The sequence below is a fragment of the Polypterus senegalus genome, chromosome 1, assembly GCF_016835505.1.
Source record: "Polypterus senegalus isolate Bchr_013 chromosome 1, ASM1683550v1, whole genome shotgun sequence".
In the NCBI taxonomy this organism is placed as follows: Eukaryota; Metazoa; Chordata; class Cladistia; order Polypteriformes; family Polypteridae; genus Polypterus; species Polypterus senegalus.
Window position 1 is genome coordinate 18,252,648 of NC_053154.1, and position 22,482 is coordinate 18,275,129.

The 22,482-nt window shown below is 41.2% G+C and overlaps 1 protein-coding gene across 2 annotated transcripts in view; it reads right to left on the reverse strand.

The window, feature by feature from the left end:
* Nucleotides 1-22,482, reverse strand: part of LOC120523266 (USP6 N-terminal-like protein) — a 273,973-nt gene that overhangs the window by 65,983 nt on the left and 185,508 nt on the right. For both annotated transcript variants that reach the window (XM_039744440.1, XM_039744448.1), the window contains one exon: nucleotides 7,194-7,303. In XM_039744440.1, the coding sequence (XP_039600374.1) occupies nucleotides 7,194-7,303 (110 nt within the window). The remainder of the gene's footprint in view (nucleotides 1-7,193; nucleotides 7,304-22,482) is intronic.

The following is a 22,482-nucleotide window of genomic DNA, read 5'->3' on the forward strand; positions in this document are numbered from 1 at the left end:
AGCTGATCGAGGCTTTCAAGAGCCATTCTCTTAGAATTAGGTGCCAAGTGTTAGGAAGACAGACTGCCTGAAATTGGGCAACCCCAGCGTAAATGAAAGCTTTAACAACAGGTGTGGAATAGTGGGTCCGCGGCTATGCAGGACAGGGTCTGTTTTCAAGTAAATAAATAATTGGATAGCCAGCTCGATCTCCATGGGTGTGTGTGCTCACGTGGCTGCGGGAGGTTGGTGGGGAAATTGAGACGGAATACTCGTGTGCGTGAGGGTGTGGTCCGTCTTTTGGTTTTTTTTTTTGATTTTATCGATTTTATCAAAATCGCACAACATTCCATACAAATGAATTAATTTTTGCAAAAATAGGATCAAAAACAAATCAACCCCCATCCCTGAGAAAGAGAGCTAGGCCAGCAGAGTAAAACTTAAAGCTAGTAAAAATAAGTAAATAGATGAATTAATAAGTGAATAAAGATAAACGGAAAAAAGGGAGAGAATCTGCTTCCTCGGTGCTGTAAAAGCTTATTCTAAAATGTTATTGATTAGATCCTGCCAGGTTTTGAAAACGTTCTGCACAGATCCTCTAAGTGCGAATTAGATTTTTTCCAATCAGTAGAACACATCAGTTACCCAATGACTTAGAATAGGACGTGAACAGAATGTTTCTCTATATGCAGATGATATATTTATACTAATAAAAGGCAAAGCCCTCACTGACTGACTGACTGACTGACTCACTCACCACTCATCACTAATTCTCCAACTTCCCGTGTAGGTAGAAGGCTAAAATTTGACAGGCTCATTCCTTACAACTTACTTACAAAAGTTGAGCAGGTTTTATTTCAAAATTCTACGCGCAACGGTCATAACGGTCGATAACGGTCAACAACATCTGCCATGTTGAACTTTCTTATTTATGGCCCAATCTTCACGAAATTTGGTAGGCGGCTTCCCTGCGCTAACGGAAACCGATGTACGTACTTATTTCGTTGGTATGACACCACTGTCGGCCGCCATATTGAACTTTCCAACGTCACTAATTCTCCAACTTCCCATGTAGGTAGAAGGCTGAAATTTGGCAGGCTCATTCCTTACAGCTTACTTACAAAAGTTGAGCAGGTTTTATTTCAAAATTCTACGCGCAACGGTATTAACGGTCAACGATGTCCGCCATATTGAACTTTCTTATTTATGGCCCAATCTTCACAAAATTTGGTAGGCGGCTTCCCTGCGCTAACTGAAACCGATGTACGTACTTATTTCGGTGGCATGATGCCACTGTTGGCCGCCATATTGAACTTTTCAACACTCTTTGTTACTTATGGGCCCATCTTCAAGAAATTTGGTACACGGGTTCCCAACGCTAACTGAATCCTACTTACGTACATATATACGTACATAGCCTGCAGCTCGGTTACCGTGTGACGCGGCGTTGGGTCCCCTATCCCAACGCCTCCCACGTTGTTAGCTGCCTGCCTATATAAGACCGTCCGTTGCTCCGTTCTCTAAATTCCCTTCCTTGCTTCGCCACGGGATTCACGTCTCCCTACTGATAACTACAGCCTTTTATATTTAATCCACGGCTTCTCTGCTGTTTTATTGTTCGTTTATTACGATTATAGTTATTGTGTAGGTATTTTACACTTACTTTACATTGCTCAGGTACCCATTTCCTTTATCATTCCAACCGTACCCACATTAACATGTCTATCGAGGTGATCACCATCGATCAAAGAACTGTCACTTACCGAGTGGTTTCCATACCTGGAGATGGCACCTACCTTTTCCATTCTCTTTGTTACATATTGCACGGCCATATCAGGCTCACTCTTGATATCCGGAGGAGCATTGTGTCTTATGTATTGAATGACTGGGACAGGTTCAAGGTGTGGACTGATGACGGTACAGGAGATAATTAGACTACACAGGAGCACTAGAAGAGTGAAATGCTTAAGCCCTTCACCTATGGTTCTGCATGTGAGTTGATGGCTGCCGCTGAATTATTCAGTTGTCGTTTTCAAGTGTACCGAAATGGTCAAATATTTTACACCTTTGGACAACCGCCAATGCCTCTTAAACATCTTAGATTGACAGGTGACGATTTCAGTAGTGGACACTTTGATGTTTATGAATGTTTAAACTCTCAAAAGCTGGATGTGAAGTTATCGATGAAACCGGTTGTATGCTTACAACGCTTGACAGATGCCGAATGTCACTTCAACACAAGTCCTGCAAATACTAACGTAATTGAAACAAACCATGAAACTCAAACTTATTATGACAGCAGCAATCCAAGCTGTGAGATTTGAGACAAGATTACTGTTCACATGGCCAACTGTACGTTACATGCTCAAGAGTAAGCTCAGCGCACAGCTTGGTCATATTACAACCGGAGGGCTGACCTGACAACGTGGCATTCAAAGAGATCCTTAACAAATAATTATTGGTATATTTTCCCTCAGTTTAAAAAAGTTTAATTTTCTTCTTAATAAAAATTTGAATGCAGTACTTCGCCGCTGCGAAGCGCGGTATTTTGCTAGTTGTATATATCAGAACCACAAAATACTGTGCCTGCAGTCTTAACAGCACTTACAGAATTTCAAAAGATATCTGGACTCAGAATTAATTTGACTAAAAGTGTGCTCTTTCCAGTGAACTCTCAAGCACAGAATTTTAGATTGGACACCTTCCCTTTTATTATTGCAGATCAGTTTAAATATCTAGGGGTTAACATCACAAGTAAACATTAAGCTCTTTATCAACAAAATTTCGCTGTCTGTATGGAAAAAATTAAGCATAGAATTGCATAGATGGTCAACCCTTCATCTCACTTTAGCTGGAAGAATTAACATTGTTAAGATGAATAATCTCCCTAAGCTTCTAAGGACTTAGAAAGCATTTCTGCAATATTTAAAACCATTTTACAGTCCCTCCCTTTCAAAGTTCCAAGAGGACAGATGGAAAAGGATCTCTTAGTGGAAGGCAGCAATGCATAGAATTCACTCGAGCAAAGCATACAGTTATTAAACTCAAAATTATATATTGAGCACATCTCCCTCTTCCACCTGGACAGAGGCAGTGGTGCTGTAAGAATTATGTTTCTGGACTTCTCTAGCGCCTTCAACACCATCCAACCTCTGCTCCTTAGGCACAAGCTGACAGAGATGGGAATAGATTCATACCTGGTGGCATGGATCATGGACTATCTTACAGACAGACCTCAGTATGTGCGTCTCGGGAACTGCAGGTCTGACATTGTGGTCAGCAACACAGGAGTGCCGCAGGGGACTGGACTTTCTCCGGTCCTGTTCAGCCAACATACATCAGACTTCCAATACAACTCGGAGTCCTGCCACGTGCAAAAGTTCACTGACAACACTGCTATCGTGGGCTGCATCAGGAGTGGGCAGGAGGAGGAGTATAGGAACCTAATCAAGGACTTTGTTAAATGGTGTGACTCAAACCACCTACACCTGAACACCAGCAAGACCAATGAGCTGGTGGTGGATTTTAGGAGGCCCAGGCCCCTCATGGACCCCGTGATCATCAGAGGTGACTGTGCAGAGGGTGCAGACCTATAAATATCTGGGAGTGCAGCTGGATGATAAATTGGACTTGACTGCCAATACTGATGCTCTGTGTAAGAAAGGACAGAGCTGACTGTACTTCCTTAGAAGGCTGGCGTCCTTCAACATCTGCAATAAGATGCTGCAGATGTTCTATCAGGCGGTTGGGGTGAGCGTCCTCTTCTATGTGGTGGTGTGCTGGGGAGACAGCATAAAGAAGAGGGACGCCTCACGCCTGGACAAACTGGTGAGAAAGGCAGGCTATATTGTAGGCACGGAGCTGGACAGTTTGACATCCACGGCAGAGCGGCGGACGCTGAGCAGACTCCTGTCAATCATGGAGAATCCACTGCATCCACTGAACAGGATCATCTCCAGACAGAGGAGCAGCTTCAGCGACAGACTGCTGTCACCGTCCTGCTCCACTGACAGACTGAGGAGACCCCACACTATGCGACTCTTCAGTTCCACGTTAACATTATACAAAGTTATTGTCTGTTATACCTGCATTTTTATCACTCCAATTTAATATTGTTCTTTATGTATGCTGCTGCTGGAGATTAATAATCTATCTATCTATCCATCCCATTTAAAACTGTCCAAAATGTTTCCAAGCCGAGATCCAACCTGCGAACGTTGCAATCAAGTTCTAGCCTCACTGGGTCACATGTTTTGGGCCTGCACCAAATTAACATCATTCTGGTCCAAAATCTTCAAGTGCCTTTCAGATATCCTTGGAGTCCCAATCCCTCCTTATCTACTAACAGGTGTGTTTGGTGGGCTCACAGAGGGGCTCCTCTTTTAAGTCAGTGAGTAACTGATGTTATATACTATTTGAAACTGGAAAAAATCCAATTCGCACTTAGCGGGTGTGGTCTGTCTTGATTGCTCCATTGCCCTTCCATGGTCCGCGATGGAGGTGCTCCACCCACAGAGGCATAAAAAGAAGAGCCAATATGAGGGGGGGTCAGTTGAAAGAATAGAGTAGAGATCGAACGGAGACGGAGGTTAAAGAAAAGAGAGAAGGTAGGACGTGGAGAGAGCTGGTGCGAGAGACAGAGAAAGAAGGCAGGCAGCAGGGAAGAAGCCCCTAGGGTTGCGTGCAGATTTCAACAAATCTGCGATTCAAGTTTGTATAACAATAAAACGTGGAAACCTCAAATGGGGTGAATACTTTTTATAGACAGAATATATTGTATGACAGAAAACAATCATGAATGAAGGAATACATACATGAATGATGAATGTTCTAAAATTCCATCTTAATTATGGCATAAGCTAATATCTCACTCACCAGTAAAGGAAAACATAAGTACGTAAGAATGTTTGTGGGTACAGACGTGGATAAATTTGTTGCTCCCTTTACAGCTCATTGAAAAAGTGCTGTCTTCTTTCTGAGAAGCTAATTAAATGAAAAGCAATTGTTTCCGGTCTACCTGCCTGCCTTTGATATGTCATCAAGTAAAGCAAAACAAGTGTGACAAGAGATCAAGTGTGGCTTATTCTACAAAGAAATTCTAAAATGGCCTGGACACATTTATTGGTACCCATAGAAAAGATGCTAAATAATTGGATATGAGTGACTTTTCAAACTCTCTGTTTTCTTGAATTTGCCTCCAGTCATGCACTCATTCATTCAGCTGATTTAAATGGAGAACAGTTGTCACTCTGCTGTTAAGTATCATTGAGTGTCCCACACTGAACATGGACCAGAGAAAGCAAAGGAGGGAGTCGTCTGAGGAGATCAGAAAGAAAATGATAGACCAGCATGTTAAAGGCAAAGCCTAGAAGACCATCTCCAAGAAGCTTGATGTCCCTGTGACAACAGCTGCAAATATTCTTAAGCGGTTTAAGGTCCATGAGACTGTAGCCAACCTCCATGGATTTGGCTGCAAGAGGAAAATCAACCTCAGAATGGGCATAAGGTTAATGAGAATGGTAGACAAAAAGCCAAGGACAACTTCCAAAGAGATACAAGCTGATCTCCAAGAGCGAGGTCCATCAGTATGCAGTTACTTTTTGAGTACAGGGGGATCAAATGAAGAAGACCCAGGAGGACTCCACATAAAAAAAGCCCACTGGAATTTGCTCAAATGCACATTGACATGTCACAGTGCTTCTGGCAGAATGTCCTTTGAACAGATGAGACAAAACTGGAGCTTTTTGACAAGTCACATCACCTCCATGTCCACATATGGAAAAAAAAAGAAACTTTCAAAGAAAAGACCACCATACCTACTGTGAAACATGGAGGAGGCTCAGTTATGTTTTAGGGTTGCTTTGCTTTGTCTAGTACGGGGTGTGGCTGGAGTCTGTGCAGGGAACAATGAAATCTCAAGAACATCAAGACATTCTGGAGTAAAATGCACTACCAGGTGTCAGAAAGCTTTGTCTCAGTCGCAACTCTTGTATCCTGCAAAAGGAGAAGGAGCCAAAACATACAGCGAAAAGCACCAAGAATGTCTAACAACACAACATTGGACTATTCTGAAGTGGCCTCCTATGAGCCCTGATTTGAATCCTATGGAGAGAACTGAAACAAGCAGTCTGGAGAAGGCCCCCTTGTGCAAGAAAAACATTTGAAATATAAGTAAGAAATTTGTATCCTCCACTCGGACCTCTTTGAATATAAAAGAATGAAATCAACTTGAAGAATCAGGCAGAAGGAAGCTTGTTTGTGTGTCTTTAATTATCTCTTCATGAAGAGGGTTAACACCATCACAGCTGGCTGCTAAGGGCTGGGCCTTGACCAGAGGTTTCCACAGAATGGCCACAGAACAGACACAGAGAGTCATTCTTATAGATAACTGAATTTGCGTAACAGTACTGAATTATTGCTTACTCTGAAAATGGCTAAGAACAAAACATTGGACTATTCTGAAGAGGTCTTCTAGAAGCCCTGACTTTAAAGATTAATTAAAGAAAGATTAAAGATCTATGGAGAGAACTGACACATGAAATCTGGAGAAGACCCCCTTCAAACCTGACCCAGCTGGAGCGGCTCAGGACAAGTGGGCCAAGTGACCTGTGGACAGGAGCAGAAGTCTCATGGGGGGGCTACAGGAATTGCTTGTGTGTAAGGATTTGAAAACTGTAAAGGTGGTGGAACCAAATATTAGGTTAGGGGTCCCGTCATTTTTGTCCAAGCCGTTTTCATTTGTGTTATTATTTGAAATATTCTGCTGAGTCAAAACTCTAAAGCAAAGTCTGATTTTTGTTAAATATGGAATAAAAAAATGATGGGTGCCAATTACTTTGGTCAGTTTCAAGTTATTTCAGAAACCATTGTGGGTTCTTCTTTTTTTTGTGAAGGGGTACCAACAACTTTGTTCATGTCTGTAATATTGGATTATTTTAAGTCCCATCATCTGCCACCAACCTCTGCCCACCAGAGGCATAGCCTGGCATTAATTTTGGGTCTGTTGGGGACAACAAAGCAAATGAATTATAATTCCGCCTACAATCAATCAGTACAAACTGTCCTGAAACAAATTTCAGGGGGTTTCAGACCTGATATCCCATCCCAGCTACGTGCAAGCATGTTGCACACAGAAGAAGCTGCCAGCATTGATCCTAAAATGAATGGCAGGAAACAGAGAGCACAGACAAGAGGAGAACATTCATGGCACTTACTTCACTCCAAAGCGATCCCTAAACATGATGTGGTTGCGGAAGGTACGGTTGACATCCAGATCGATCTGCTTGATCTCTGTGGAGAAGCTTCTGGCTTGCTGCTTCATTTTCTGTAGAGCAGAACACATTCCCATTTTCTATTAGCCATTATTACTCAAATTGCTATGGCTGCTGCCTGTAATTACAAATTCCCCAATGATACATAAAGTAGTTGAACATAACATAACATAAACTGTATTAATGGGACCAGAGCCCATTTCACCAAGAGAGGAATCAGCCCTGGACTGGCTGCCACTCACGCACACAAACACCTGCACATGTGCCAGTGTAGAGCTGCCAAATAACCAGATAGGCACATATTTGGCAAGGGGGAGTAAAACTGGAATATCAAGAGACAGAGTCCCGGGAAAAACATGCAAACTCTGCACAAACAAGGACTCTGGAACTGCAAGATAGCAGCACAAACCACTGAAACAAAGTGATGCTGCCGTACAAAGAATTTATAAAGAAGACAAGATAACAAGCTGCAAAAATGATCATATAAACTCTACCTGTAGGGGGCACCATGCAGAATGTGCACACTCCACATGAACTACAACACAGAGTTGGGATTCTTTTATTTCCATTGCTCAGGTTGAGTCTTTTACCACCATTATTGTTTAACTGGATGACTCTTAGTGAACCACGTCACCTGCCAGTGCTCCTGCTGTTGAGGTGTGACAGCAGTTATTCTCTGTTGTACCTTTAATTAAAGTGCCCCAACAGTGAAGAAAAAAGTTATAACTTACATTAACACTTAAATACGGTAATGCTGCCTGAGGCAAGATCCATTTTTGACACCCACCCCAAATATCTTTACCAAACATGAGTTGATACTCTTAATATACTGTAAGTTAATGGACGCTTGGTGGCGCTATTGCCCCGTGTGTTATCCAACAGACAGATGTAGACACTTGTTTAAAAGCACCCAGAAGTATTTTAATATTCTTCAATAAAATGTCCAAAAGCACCTCCACCACCATAAACAATAAATCAATAATTAATAAATCACAAATAACCAGTCCTCTACTCTCAGCAGTTCTGTCACACTCCCTCCCAACTCTGGATCAGCTTGCTGGGTTTCAATAGTCCTTGACCCGGAAGTGCTGCAGTTCTTCTGTCCATGTGATTCCCTAGCACTTCCAGGTCAGACGAAGACTTGTGTTTTTCTTCAGCCCGGAAGTACTTCTGTTTCTCCATCCTCGTGACTGGGGAGTACTTCTGGGCTACTGGGAAAATAGAAACCCCCGCGTCTCCCTGCAGCATCCCACGATGGCACCCAGAAGGGCTCATGCTGCAGGGAAGACGCCATCTAGCGTCTTGGATGTGTCTGCCAGGATAAGCTGCCAGCCGTCCATCACAATACATATAATAGCAAATATCATCCCATTATATAAAAAGGGTGACAGGGCAGATCCAAGCAACTATAGGCCAGTAAGCTTAACATGCATCATAGGAAAATTAATGGAAGGAATTATTAAGGATGAGATTGAGCAACACATGGCAAGGACAGGAGTTATTAGGAACAGTGAGCGTGGGGTCAGAAGAGGGAGGTCGTGTTTTACTAACATGCTGGAATTCTATGAGGAGGCAACAAAAGGATACGATCAAAGTGGAGCACATGATATTATTGATCTGGACTTTCAAAAAGCATTTGATAAGGTGCCACCTGACAGGGTGGGCATCAAATTAAAAGAAGTGGCAGTTCAGGGTGTGGGGTGTAGGTGGGTGCAGAATTGGCTCAGACACAGCAAGCAGAGGGTGATGGTGTGAGGAACCTCATCAGAACTGTACGATGTCACTGGTCTACAAAAAAATATTTTTTGTTTGCTTCTGGGAACTTCAGAGAATCTCTTTAATACGTTTTTTACACTGATTTCATGTATAAAATCGGAATTAAGCCAGCACGTCAGGTTTTTGAAATACACATCATTGACGTTTTGACACTTTTGAATATTAATATAATATAGCAACACGATATCTGGAGTTTGGACTGCGTCCCACCAAAGTTGTTTTGATGTGTTTATTTATTCTGAAAACAAACCAGAGACACGTTAAAGCATATTTATGTCAATTTACCTCAATATAAAAGTGAGGTCAGCGTGCCCAAAAATGTTTGAGGCTTTTGCGCATGTACTGCACATCCGTCTCTCTTTGCAAGAACCAACAGTAATCACCCATCATGCTCGGAGTGAATTGTTCCCGATATCAGTTTTCCATCACCTTTATATCTTGATGAAATCTTTCCCTATGCTCATCTCTGACATTGCTTAGATTTGGTGGAAAAAAGTCGAGATGAGAATGCAAACAATGCATCTTCAGTGACATTCTGGCTCCCGTAAGCTAATATACTTTCAGCATATTCTCCACAAGCTCGGTATAATTCTCTGCTCTGTGACTGTCAAGAAAATTCTGGACAACCTGCACAAATGAGGGTGCTGATTCAGTTGGCTTCAGTTTCCTTTTGAACTCATCGTCAAGCATCAGTTCACGGATTTCAGGGCCAACAAAAACACCTTCCTTAGTTTTGGCTTCACTTTTCTTGAGACCAAACTTATTTCTTAAATGCTGAAACGCATAGCCTTTACTGTCCACCCCTTAGTTGTCCATGGCCTGGAACATCATAACTAAAAAATGGGACATGCTGGAGAAAATCGGTTTTCAGATTTACGGTAAGCAAGTGAAATTTGTTAAAGTATGGGTGAAAGAATCCCAGTAGCAAAATGCTTGTTGATCAGTGTGTTGAGAGTGGTTTCCAGCAGGGGTCAGTGCTATTTTGAACATATACAAATGACTTAGACTTAGACGTATTACATCTCTGGATTGTCCCAGACAGCCTGACTACAGATCCACAATTTATGGAAGACTCATTAGAAACTTCAAAAGACTAGACAGTTATCTTATCATAAGATCTTGACTGTAGATTGTTCTCCTCTCTAGCTTAAAGAATCTTAGCCTGGAGAGATCGGTTCATTTTTAACATCTAAGATGTCTTACTTAAAGGTTCTGAAATGCCATCTCTGTCCTGGTGTCTATAGGGTGTCACAGGGAATTCCTGTTTCTTTATTACAAACTGCCTGAAGAAGGGGCCTGAGTTGCATCAAAAGCTTGCATATTGTAATCTTTCTAGTTGTCATTTTGCTTAACTTCTCACTACATTCATAATGGCTAACACAGTACAACACCCTAGTACTACAAACAGAGGAGGTATAAATTCGATTGCTTTACCCCTCCCTCCCTCTCTCTCTCTCATACACCATTACCATGAAAAAGACATCACAATGAAGAGCACAGCTCAGCAGCCATATTGAGACAGGCATGTGGCCTGTCCTGAAGAAAGCTAGAAATGAGGACCTAACTAAAGACACTAACAAGTCTGTGTGCCGACTGAAACTACACATCAGCATTAATCAGGTTGTATGGTTGCCAATACTCACTTGTACTTTGCTTATTATTTTATGAATATTATCAATAATACATTATTTAAAGTGTAACTTAACTCCTGCTTGTCTTTTACTCTATGTAATTGCCTGAGATTATAGATGTACAGGGTTGGTCCAGAGGGCGGCACGGTGGCGCAGTGGTAGCGCTGCTGCCTCGCAGTTAGGAGACCTGGGTTCGCTTCCCAGGACCTCCCTGCGTGGAGTTTGCATGTTCTCCCCGTGTCTGCGTGGGTTTCCTCCGGGCGCTCCGGTTTCCTCCCACGGTCCAAAGACATGCAGGTTAGGTGGATTGGCAATTCTAAATTGGCCCTAGTGTGTGCTTGGTGTCTGGGTGTGTTTGTGTGTGTCCTGCGGTGGGTTGGCACCCTGCCCAGGATTGTTTCCTGCCTTGTGCCCTGTGTTGGCTGGGATTGGCTCCAGCAGACCCCCGTGACCCTGTGTTTGGATTCAGCGGGTTAGAAAATGGATGGATGGATGGATGGATGGAGGGTGGTCCAGATCTAATTATGCAGATCCAGATCGTCTGGATGACTTTGATTTATGCGGGGACGATTCCAGTTCAGCGATTCTTCATGTCATCAGTTCGCACACTTCTCGATGGTCGGGATTTTTCGGGTGATTTTCTATGTAATAAACTTAATAAGTTATAGCGTAATGAAAATTGCATAATTAGATCTGGACCACCCTATAGAAGGGAAGGTGAGGAGGAGTTACAATACCTTATAAACAGTGGTATGCCTGTGAGATTTGAGGCATTCTGACAAAGGCTACACATTAATAATACTAAAGGGGAAAGTAGAGTAATAGAGAACTCTACCAAAACAAAACACAGGTATTATAAGACACCTTAAATACTGTATATACTTACGTCTGGTCCTGAAACCCGAAAAATCGATCATAAAATCAGACCCCGACTTATACACCCGTTCAAAAATACGACATGTAAATTTTTTTTTTACATCTTCTTGTCTCCAATCTCACATCAGTTTCTCAGACGCATCGAATTTTGTGGCAGCAGTGCAGTTACCAATTTATTTTGCTACTTCATCGACGTTTAATTTAAAACCAGCTTCATACTTTCTTCTGATCGAACGCTCCATCGTAGATAAGTGATGCTCTTACGATGAAGGTGTGTGAGGGTGTGAGATACAAAAAACACAAATCAGTGCAAACGTCGCTTCAAAATAGTTTGGGTATCACCGTGTGGTCACGTAGGCACAATAAAGAGAGAGAGAGAGAGAGAGAGGTCAGGAGCACACGCTGACACAGCGCATTGCCACACCCACATAGAACACAAAGGCCGTGTACTCCATGGTTACTCTCCCAGGTGGGCGTTAGCATAGCATAATCTCTTGGACCAATAGCGTGAGTTTTCTGCATTCGACTTATACGATCGACATTATAAAATACCAGAAATTATACGATAAAATCAAGTTCCGACTTATCTGCGGGAGAACTTATCCGCGAGTATATACGGTATATTCCAGAAGTTAACACCATTTTACAAAGTAGAAACAAAATGCAGTAGTTTGGCTGCTGAATGGTCATAAACACTAGGGGCATGACTTGACTCACTCACTCACTCACTGACTCATCACTAATTCTCCAGCGTCCCGTTTAGGTAGAAGGCTGAAATTTGGCAGGCTTATTCCTTACAGCTTACTTACAAAAGTTAGGTAGGTTTCATTTCGAAATTCTACACGTAACGGTCATAACTGGAACCTACTTATGTACATATACAGTATACGGCCATAGCCTGCAGCTCGGTCGCCGTGTGAGGCACGCCTCCCACGTAATTGAGTGCCTGCCCATATAAGGCCGTCCCTCAGCAACTATCCAATAGACACGCTGCCGCTAAATATTCCCGGGTGAAGGACTGTGCTTATGCAAATGAAGATGAGATGGTCAGGGATAGACTAGTGTTTGGCACAAACTCAGTGAAAGTTGGAGAGAAACTTTTAAGTGCCGGGTCTTAGCTAACATTAAATAAAGCCGTGGACATCGCAAGATTGCAAGAGATAGCACAAGCTCAGCTGAGAATCTTCGATGCATGTACTCCAGCTCCGTGAACTGACTTTGCAGGACTGGGAAAGGTAAACCCGTGCATGCAGTGTGTGATGTCTCAAATAAAGAGGAAGACGAGCTGTTTATTGATGCAGTAAAGAAGGAACAACCCTCTGAATCTGAACAAGCCTTTGTAGACATATCAATAAGAAATCAAGGTGTAAAGCTTAAGTTTAAGTTACGTTCATAGACACGCTACCGCTAAATATTCACAGGCAAATCCACAACTTAATACCGGGAATGCCTGTTAAACATCTTAGATTCACGAGTACCGATTTGGGTAGTGAACACTTCGATGAATGAAACCTGTTATCTTTACAACGGTTGATAAAAACACGGAATATAACTTGAACACAACACATCCTCCAAATACGAACATGATAGAAAGAAATAATGATAATCAAATCTTTGATGACAGCAACACTCATAACAGTCACAAAACAATTAAATTGACAATCATGTTACGTTATTTTTAAAATGTTTCCTTTTCTTTTTCATAACTTCTTTCACCCACTACTTCTCCGCTGCGAAGCGCGGGTATTTTTGCTAGTATAGTAATAAAATGCATTATGTTTGTCATTCCAACGGATGCTGCGTCACAAACATTATTAACATTGCTTTAATGAATCCCATACCAAATCATATGCATTGCATTTGCAATTCCAACAGATGATGCATGAGAAAAAATAAAGTTCAATATTATCTTAATTAAAATTAAACAATCAACATAGCAACAGGCCTGCAAATGTAGACTTTGTGTTAAATCAGCTTTTAGCAATGCATTCCAAGTATAGCATCTCTCAAATGGGCATACATTAAAAAGGATTAAACCTCCACAAATGTTGTCCCTCTGTTGATGACTCCTGTACACACTTTGCATTCACTTCTAGCACACTAAAAAACTTTCACATATTCTGATGCTAGAATGCTGTTGGTTTAATTAGGGGGCATCAGAACGAGCAAACCTGAACGAGCATGTTGGATTGGTGGACACAACAGCTCTGTTCGAATGTCAATGTCTTTAAATGTAAGCCTGCAGCACAACTGAGCTGATCTGACCACATCTGACCACCACCTACAAGCTGGGATCAACAGCAGCAGCTCTCTTAGTCCAATCAGAAATTCTTTTATGTGATTTTTGGTGTCTGTTTTATATGCAGTATTTTCCAAATGTATTCATCCCCCTTGGTGTTTGTCTTGTTTTGTCACATTCCAACATTTTTTGGGGGACTCGCACCATTTGATTTACACAACAGGCCTACCACTTTGTAGGTGCAAAATATTTTTTTATTGTGACACAAAAAATAAAACATAAAAGCAGATATCCTAAGCGTACATAGGTATTCACCCCAAACAGAAATCAATATTTTTTAGAGCCCACTTTTGCTGTACTTCCAGCTGCGAGACTCATTGGGGAATGTCTCCATTAGCTTTGCACACCTCGCCATTAGGATTTTCAGCCATTCCTCAAAGCCAAACTGCTCCGACTCCTTCAAGTTTGATAGGTTGCATTGCTGAACCTCCATCTTCAAGTCCTGCCACAGATTCTCCATTGGATTGAGGTCTGGGCTGTGATAAGGCTATTCGAAGACATTGAAATGTTTCCCTTTAAGCCACTTCAGTGTCGCTTTAGCAGTATCTAGAAGGTTATTCATTGTCCTACTGGAAGGTGAATCTTCATCCCAACCTCATCTCTGGTTTTCTTCAAGAATTGCCATCCATCTTTCCTTCAGTCCTGACCAGTTTTCCTTTCCCCACAGCGTGATGCTGTCACCACCATGGTTCACTGTAGCAATGGTGTTCTCGGGATGATGGGAAGTGTTCAGCTTGCACCACACATGATGGCCATAAAATTCAATTTTAGTCTCTTCTGACCAGAGAACTGTCTTCCTTTTTTTTGGGGAGCTCACCACATGCGGATTGGCAAATTACAAATGTTTTTTCTTTAAGTAATGGCATTTTTCTACAAACTCTTCAATAAAGCCCTGCTCTGTGGGGTGTACACCTTAAAGTGGTCCTGCCCGTATATTATCAGGATACTATGACTAGTGTAAAACAAGATATTTACAACTTCTTCAGTCATGTGGATCAAATCATCAGTGGCATGATGATCTGGACTTTATTTTTATTTTTAATAATTTATTTAATTTTTACAACCTTTTCCTTGGCCTTTAAAAACAATGGAGACAATTTTGGGGGATTTTAGAGGTCTGTTCTTAATTTTTAATGACATTTTTGTAGACAACAAGTTTGAAATCATCTTCCTGAGGTGTCATTTTAATTTTATCAATGGCGTCACCATTGCTAGCTGTTTCTAATGCTAGGATGCCTGGCTGCTGCTCGGCCAGGTGATGGTATAAAGGTCAGCATCACACATTTCAAACATCCCAGAAAAGGCCTCATCCAAGGCAGCCTGACCCAAAACTCTGCAGAGAGCCTTTGACCTACACATAACCAAAACGAGAATCTGGTTTTTGAAAGTTCAAATTTTATCTTTAAATGTCCCAAACTATACACACACAAATGGCCCACAACAACAACAACAACAACATTTATTTATATAGCACATTTTCATACAAAACAGTAGCTCAAAGTGCTTTACATATTAAAGAATAGAAAAATGAAAGACACAATTATAAAATAAAACAAAGGGACTCTCACAAGGGACAACAACCGTAAAAACTTATGTCTTGAGAGACAAATCCAGTCCAAAACCTTTACTAATTTATTTATTTATTATTTATTAAAAGAGTAAAAAAATTATATCAAGGCAAAAATGCAAATGCAAAATGGGTTTGTCTAAGAAAGCGACCCACAGCAACAAATGAAAATTAGGAATCCAGCAATCCACATCCAAAAACAGAAGAAAAAAAAAAGTATGCTGCTGCTGGAGTATGTGACTTTCCCCTTGGCTGAAACATAACACAATGGCACAAGCCTGGACACTGATCATCCTGAAAACATTACTATGGACTGCAGAAAGGAACCTGAAAAATACAGAAAGAACATACGAAAGGAACCCCAGCCAGGAATCGAGCCCTGAGAGCCACCACTGCTGCCCCTCTGCCACTCATCCATAGCAGCCAGAAATGCTGAAATGTTCTAAATCTACCTGGTCCACACCTTTATAGCAAATTCTTTAAACCTGGGAAAGTTAATACTAGTATTTAATCAAACAGACTAATTTATTAAGCCCCTTTGACAAAGGATACCATCAGCAGGTGCTTTAAAAACACAATATTTAAATTTTGCAAGTACACTTTAAGCTTTAGCTCAATAGGGAGCTGCATGTTCTGCCAGGGGCCTGCTGGACCGCACATTATGAATTTATGCCAGTGGAACTACAGGGACAGTAAAGGCCAATAGTGGTGGTGTGCAATACTCCAGCAGAAAAGAGACTCCGCTTGAAATTTGAAACTTTTTTGTACGTCATTTTTGCCGTGTCTTAGTACTTCAGGAAGCCACCCTTGCTATTAGTGGCAAAAGTGACATACATGCTGTAGTGGGGAAGCAGCTTTCCGTTACCTTCTGACACAACACATGATATGCAAGATGGTACAAAGGCGGCTTTCTTTGTTACGATAGACAGGCCGATATAATGTGGTACTTGACCATGAATTAGGTGTCTTTTTGAAAAAAAAAACCATTGAGTACCATTACATTGAAGTACTGGCGTATGAATTAAATTACACTGTTGCTACCCAAATATGTGTTGCTCTCTCACTCTCCTACAGACAACTATAATATAATCACAGGAAAAATACCAATCACATTTTTACAGAAAATGTAATAAATAAATTAAACCGTAATCTAAAAACTATTTGTGCTTCAGTTATTTCAGGTAGCTAAATAAAAAGTAGATAAACATACATGAAACTGCATTGCAATGTTTTTGCAAACTTGGAATACAAATAACACTGCGAACATTAATTTAACAAAGCGGAAAAGAGAACATGCGAAGTGGCACACAGTGAACGGAGTGAGGCGGCTCACTCACAGTGCTTCCACAGACCTAATGACCTCCTGAGGATGTAGGCAAATGAACGGTGGTCATTCTTTTAACATGGAAGGAACGATAAAAGTTTTTATTTGGTCCCAAATGTGGTGCTTTTAAAAAAAAATTATTTGAGCACAGCTATATTGAAACCGTTTGGCATGGTGGCGCAGTGGCAGCCATGCTGCCTCGCAGTTAGGAGACCCAGGTTCATTTCCCGGGTCTTCTCTGCGTGCAGTTTGCATGTTCTCCCCTCCAGGTGCTTCGGTTTCCTCCCACAGTCCAAAGACATGCAGGTTAGGTGCATTGGCGATCCTAGTGTGTGCTTGGGGTGTGTGTGTCCTGCGGTGGGCTGGTGCCCTGCCTGGGGTTCGTTCCTGTCTTGTGCCCTGTGTTGGCTGGGATTGGCTAAAGCAGACCCCTGTAATCCTGTGTGAGGATGTAGCAGGTTGGACAATGACTGACTGACTATACTGAAATACGAGGGAGAGTCAAGGTAAAGTTAGAAAATGGGATTTATTAGAAAATGGAATGAACCTTCACAAAACTGATCAGGTAATTTCTTAATGTTGTCTCCACACATCTCAATGCACTTGCGCCACCTGCCTGGCAGTCCCTGGATTCCAGCAAAATAAAATGTTTTGTCTCGTTCGCTCAACCACTCATGCACCGCTTTCGTCACATCGTCATCTGTCTTGAACTGACGACCACCCAAATGTTTTTTAGCGGTCCAAAAAGGTGGAGATCACACCACAGTGCCAAATCTTTCGAATAAGGAGGATGAGGCAATACCTCCAACTCCAGTTTCTCCAGACAAGCCTTGGTGTTCTTAGCAGTTTGTCATTGTCTTGTAGCAAAATGACTCATTGAGACAGCTGGCAACACATTGGTCTCCAGCCAGTCCTAGTAACTTAATCTAGTGACTGTAGTACCTCTCAGCATGTCGTGTACGACAATAACTCGGGTGCACGAGTGGCTGCGAGGATGAGACAAAACCTTTCATTCTGCTGCTATCCCGGCCCTTCGAGGCAGGTGGCACAAGTGCATTGAGAAGGGTGGAGACTCCATTGGGAAATGACAGCATCAGTTTTGTGAAGGTTCGTTCCATTTTCTAACTTTAGCTTGACTCCCCCTCGTATATACACACCTACACACACACTTAAACACAACGTTTAATGGCAAAGGTGTTCATAAGTGAAGAACACCAATGGTTTATTCATGCCTTTGCATACATTGTTGGGTATGCAGTGTCTGTGCATTGTAACTTTTTCACATACCTTGGAATACAGAAAGTGCACAAAATTTGACGATTGCTGTGCTCTTCATCACCGGACTCTGTACATACAGCTTGCTCCATCCGACAGGTTTTTCCACCAGCCTTGTGTGTTCTCCTTTCCTCACATCAAATTGGCCCTGGCTGGGTACTTTGCATACTAACAGCTTTGCTGTTTGGCACAGTTTGATGAAACTGGAAAATGGTTTGCGTCCTTTGTATTCCAAATTGTGTGAAAACATCACATGTGAGGTGGCACAATGCAGACTTTTTGACATTGCAGAGATTTTCGCACTGCTGCCAGATAAATTTCATTCTAAAAACAGCTTTTTATTTGGTAAATTTGTTCCCTGTATTACTTGGTTAATTACAGTTAACATGATTAACATGACATAACTATAATAAAAAGAAATCTTGTTTGATCTCAAGTTAAAAAATACTCTTTTATAAATTAAGTCAAGAGGACTTTTTGTGATTTTTAGGACTATATTGTGATATATACAGTTACAATCCAATATTTTTAAATATTATGATATACAGTTTAGCTACCATCTTCTGACTGAATGCGGTACTCTGATCTGATGGCCCACAAGTACTGGGGTTTAAATGGGCGTTCTGATCATAAGGGCCTGGAGTTGGGTGTGAAGACATCTATGGACAAGACCAGACAGGGCGAAAAAACACTCTGTTAAGAAGCGTGTGTTGTAACACAACGTGAATAAAAACATTACTCACTCCATGAGGTCAAATGTCATTCGGGCAGGCCCATGGGGCAGCAGGTTGCTTGATGTCCCCCTTGTTCACTTGTGTATCCTTTATATGTCATTTTCTATACCTTCTTGGTCCCTTTGACTCTCTTGTCAGGTTTATTGATGCCTCATGAGAACCTCACAATATTAGCACTCAGTGGAAATAATAAAGCTCTAAAAAGTGCCCAGAGAAACATCTAATTTGGTCTGAATCCCAGGGAGCACATAAGCAGTCATTTGTGCCCACTCCTGGGCCATCAACATCTTACCGTGGCTCTTCACAAGATCAGGTTTCATTTTCTATCAGTAATCCTATCACGTAGAGAGGATACGTCTAATCCCCAGCCCAGTCAATTAAAACGATCCCGTTCTCCGCACTGAGTATTCGCCGTCAGAGACGCTCAGTTGCACTGAGGCCATCTGTCAAACTCATTCCTCCACTGCTTTGTTAAAAGACGTTAAGCCGCTTCCAGGACGTTGGCATTTTTATTAAGGTGCCTCGTCTGCCTTGAAGGAAGTATCAGAGAGAATGGCACAAACTCTGCCATCTTTAAATACTATTTTTATTAATGCATATTAAATATATTACAGTTACTTCTGTGTGATGGTGCGCAGGCAAGTGTCACCAAGTGAGTCAGAATTGGAGGTTGATAAGGTGGAGGTTTTACATACAGTCATGTGAAAAACCGAGTCAGTACACCCCATGAAATGCTTGTCCTTTTCTCGCATATGCCTATATATCAAGATCTGATCTTTATTTGAAGAAGTATCAATAGGTAAAAGGGCATATCCACACTTACATTTTGTAGTCCACTGTATAATTGAAAATAAAACATAAAAATTCACCCCTCAAACACGAGGGACGTTCAAAAAGTTTTCACACTTTAATATTTTTGTTGGAAACGGCGAAGGTGGAGGGAGGAGTCACTGGGCATGTCTGAGAGGGTCATGTGACTCGTTCTGTCTGGCAAGCTGCTGGCTGCCCTTGCAGTTTAGTATAAGAGTTGTCACCCTGTGGTGAAGATGGCTGTGCAACTTATAGATTGCGCCAAAGAAGAACAGCATTGTGTCAGATGCTTTTTGTGGGAAGAAGGTGTGCCAGGAGCATAAATTCATCTCCGCATGTGTGCTCAGTATGGGGATAAAGTTCTCTCTCGCAGAGTCGTCTGTGAGTGGATTGAAATGTTTGAAAATGGCCGTACTAGTGTGACAGATATGCAGAGCATTCTGGACATCCAGCTACAGCCATGTGATGATGATGATGTGAAAGCAGCGGTGCATCAGTGGCTACACGCTCGACTAAAAACATTTTTTGCTGAAGGCATTAAAAAGTTGGTACGACGCTGAGAAAAATGCATCACAAAGGAAGGTAAATATTCAGAAAAGAGATGTCATGTCATTTGTTTTTGAAATTCTTAATAAAGATTTAAAAAAGAGAAGTGTGGAAAGTTTGTGTAGAAAAACTGACACACATGTTGTAGTGGCATGGTGGGTAGTCGAGATTCTGTTACCTTCTGACACAACACAGGATATATAAGATAGCACATAATATTGAGTACCGTTAAACTGAAGTACTGGTGCATGAATTAAATTACACTGTTGCGACCCAAATGTGTGTTGCTCTCTCACTCTCCTACAGAAACCTATATGATAATCACAGGAAAAATATCAATCACATTTTTACAGTAAATGTAATAAAAAAATTATACAGTAATCTAAAAACTATTGATGCTTCAGTTATTTCAGTTAGCTAAATAAAAAGTATATAAACACTAGCAGAATACCCGCGCTTCGCAGCAGAGAAGTAGTGTGTGAAAGAAGTAATGAAAAAGAAAAGGAAACATTTTAATAATAATGTAACATGATTGACAATGTAATTGTTTTGTCATTGTCATGAGTGTTGCTGGCTTATACAGTATATATATATATATATATATATATATATATATACACACACACATATACATACACCTATACAGTGGTGTGAAAATTTGCCCTTAGATATCTATATATCTATCTAAATGTATATATCTATCTATCTATCTATCTATCTCTCTCTCTATATATATATATATATATATATATATATATATATCTATATTTATCTATATATATACAGTGGTGTGAAAAACTCTTTGCCCCCTTCCTGATTTCTTATTCTTTTGCATGTTTGTCACACAAAATGTTTCTGATCATCAAACACATTTAATCATTAGTCAAATATAACACAAGTAAACACAAAATGCAGTTTTTAAATGATGGTTTTATTATTTAGGGAGAAAAAATCCAAACCTACATGGCCCTGTGTGAAAAGTAATTGCCCCGAACCTAATAACTGGTTGGGCCACCCTTAGCAGCAATAACTGCAATCAAGCGTTTGCATAACTTGCAATGAGTCTTTTACAGCTCTGGAGGAATTTTGGCCCACTCATCTTTGCAGAATTGTTGTAATTCAGCTTTATTTGAGGGTTTTCTAGCATGAACCGCCTTTTTAAGGTCATGCCATAGCATCTCAATTGGATTCAGGTCAGGACTTTGACTAGGCCACTCCAAAGTCTTCATTTTGTTTTTCTTCAGCCATTCAGAGGTGGATTTGCTGGTGTGTTTTGGGTCATTGTCCTGTTGCAGCACCCAAGATCGCTTCAGCTTGAGTTGACGAACAGATGGCGGACATTCTCCTTCAGGATTTTTGGTAGACAGTAGAATTCATGGTTCCATCTATCACAGCAAGCCTTCCAGGTCCTGAAGCAGCAAAACAACCCCAGACCATCACACTACCACCACCATATTTTACTGTTGGTATGATGTTCTTTTTCTGAAATGCTGTGTTCCTTTTACGCCAGATGTAACGGGACATTTGCCTTCCAAAAAGTTTAACTTTTGTCTCATCAGTCCACAAGGTATTTTCCCAAAAGTCTTGGCAATCATTGAGATGTTTCTTAGCAAAATTGAGACGAGCCCTAATGTTCTTTTTGCTTAACAGTGGTTTGCGTCTTGGAAATCTGCCATGCAGGCCGTTTTGCCCAGTCTCTTTCTTATGGTGGAGTCATGAACACTGACCTTAATTGAGGCAAGTGAGGCCTGCAGTTCTTTAGACGTTGTCCTGGGGTCTTTTGTGACATCTCGTATGAGTCGTCTCTGCGCTCTTGGGGTAATTTTGGTTGGCCGGCCACTCCTGGGAAGGTTCACCACTGTTCCATGTTTTTGCCATTTGTTGATAATGGCTCTCACTGTGGTTCGCTGGAGTCCCAAAGCTTTAGAAATGGCTTTATAACCTTTACCAGACTGATAGATCTCAATTACTTCTGTTCTCATTTGTTCCTGAATTTCTTTGGATCTTGGCATGATGTCTAGCTTTTGAGGTGCTTTTGGTCTACTTCTCTGTGTCAGGCAGCTCCTATTGAAGTGATTTCTTGATTGAAACAGGTGTGGCAGTAATCAGGCCTGGGGGTGGCTACGGAAATTGAACTCAGGTGTGATACACCACAGTTAGGTTATTTTTAACAAGGGGCAATTACTTTTTCACACAGGGCCATGTAGGTTTGGATTTTTTCTCCCTAAATAATAAAACCATCATTTAAAAACTGCATTTTATGTTTACTTGTGTTATATTTGACTAATGGTTAAATGTGTTTGATGATCAGAAACATTTTGTGTGACAAACATGCAAAAGAATAAGAAATCAGGAAGGGGGCAAATAGTTTTTCACACCACTGTATATATATTT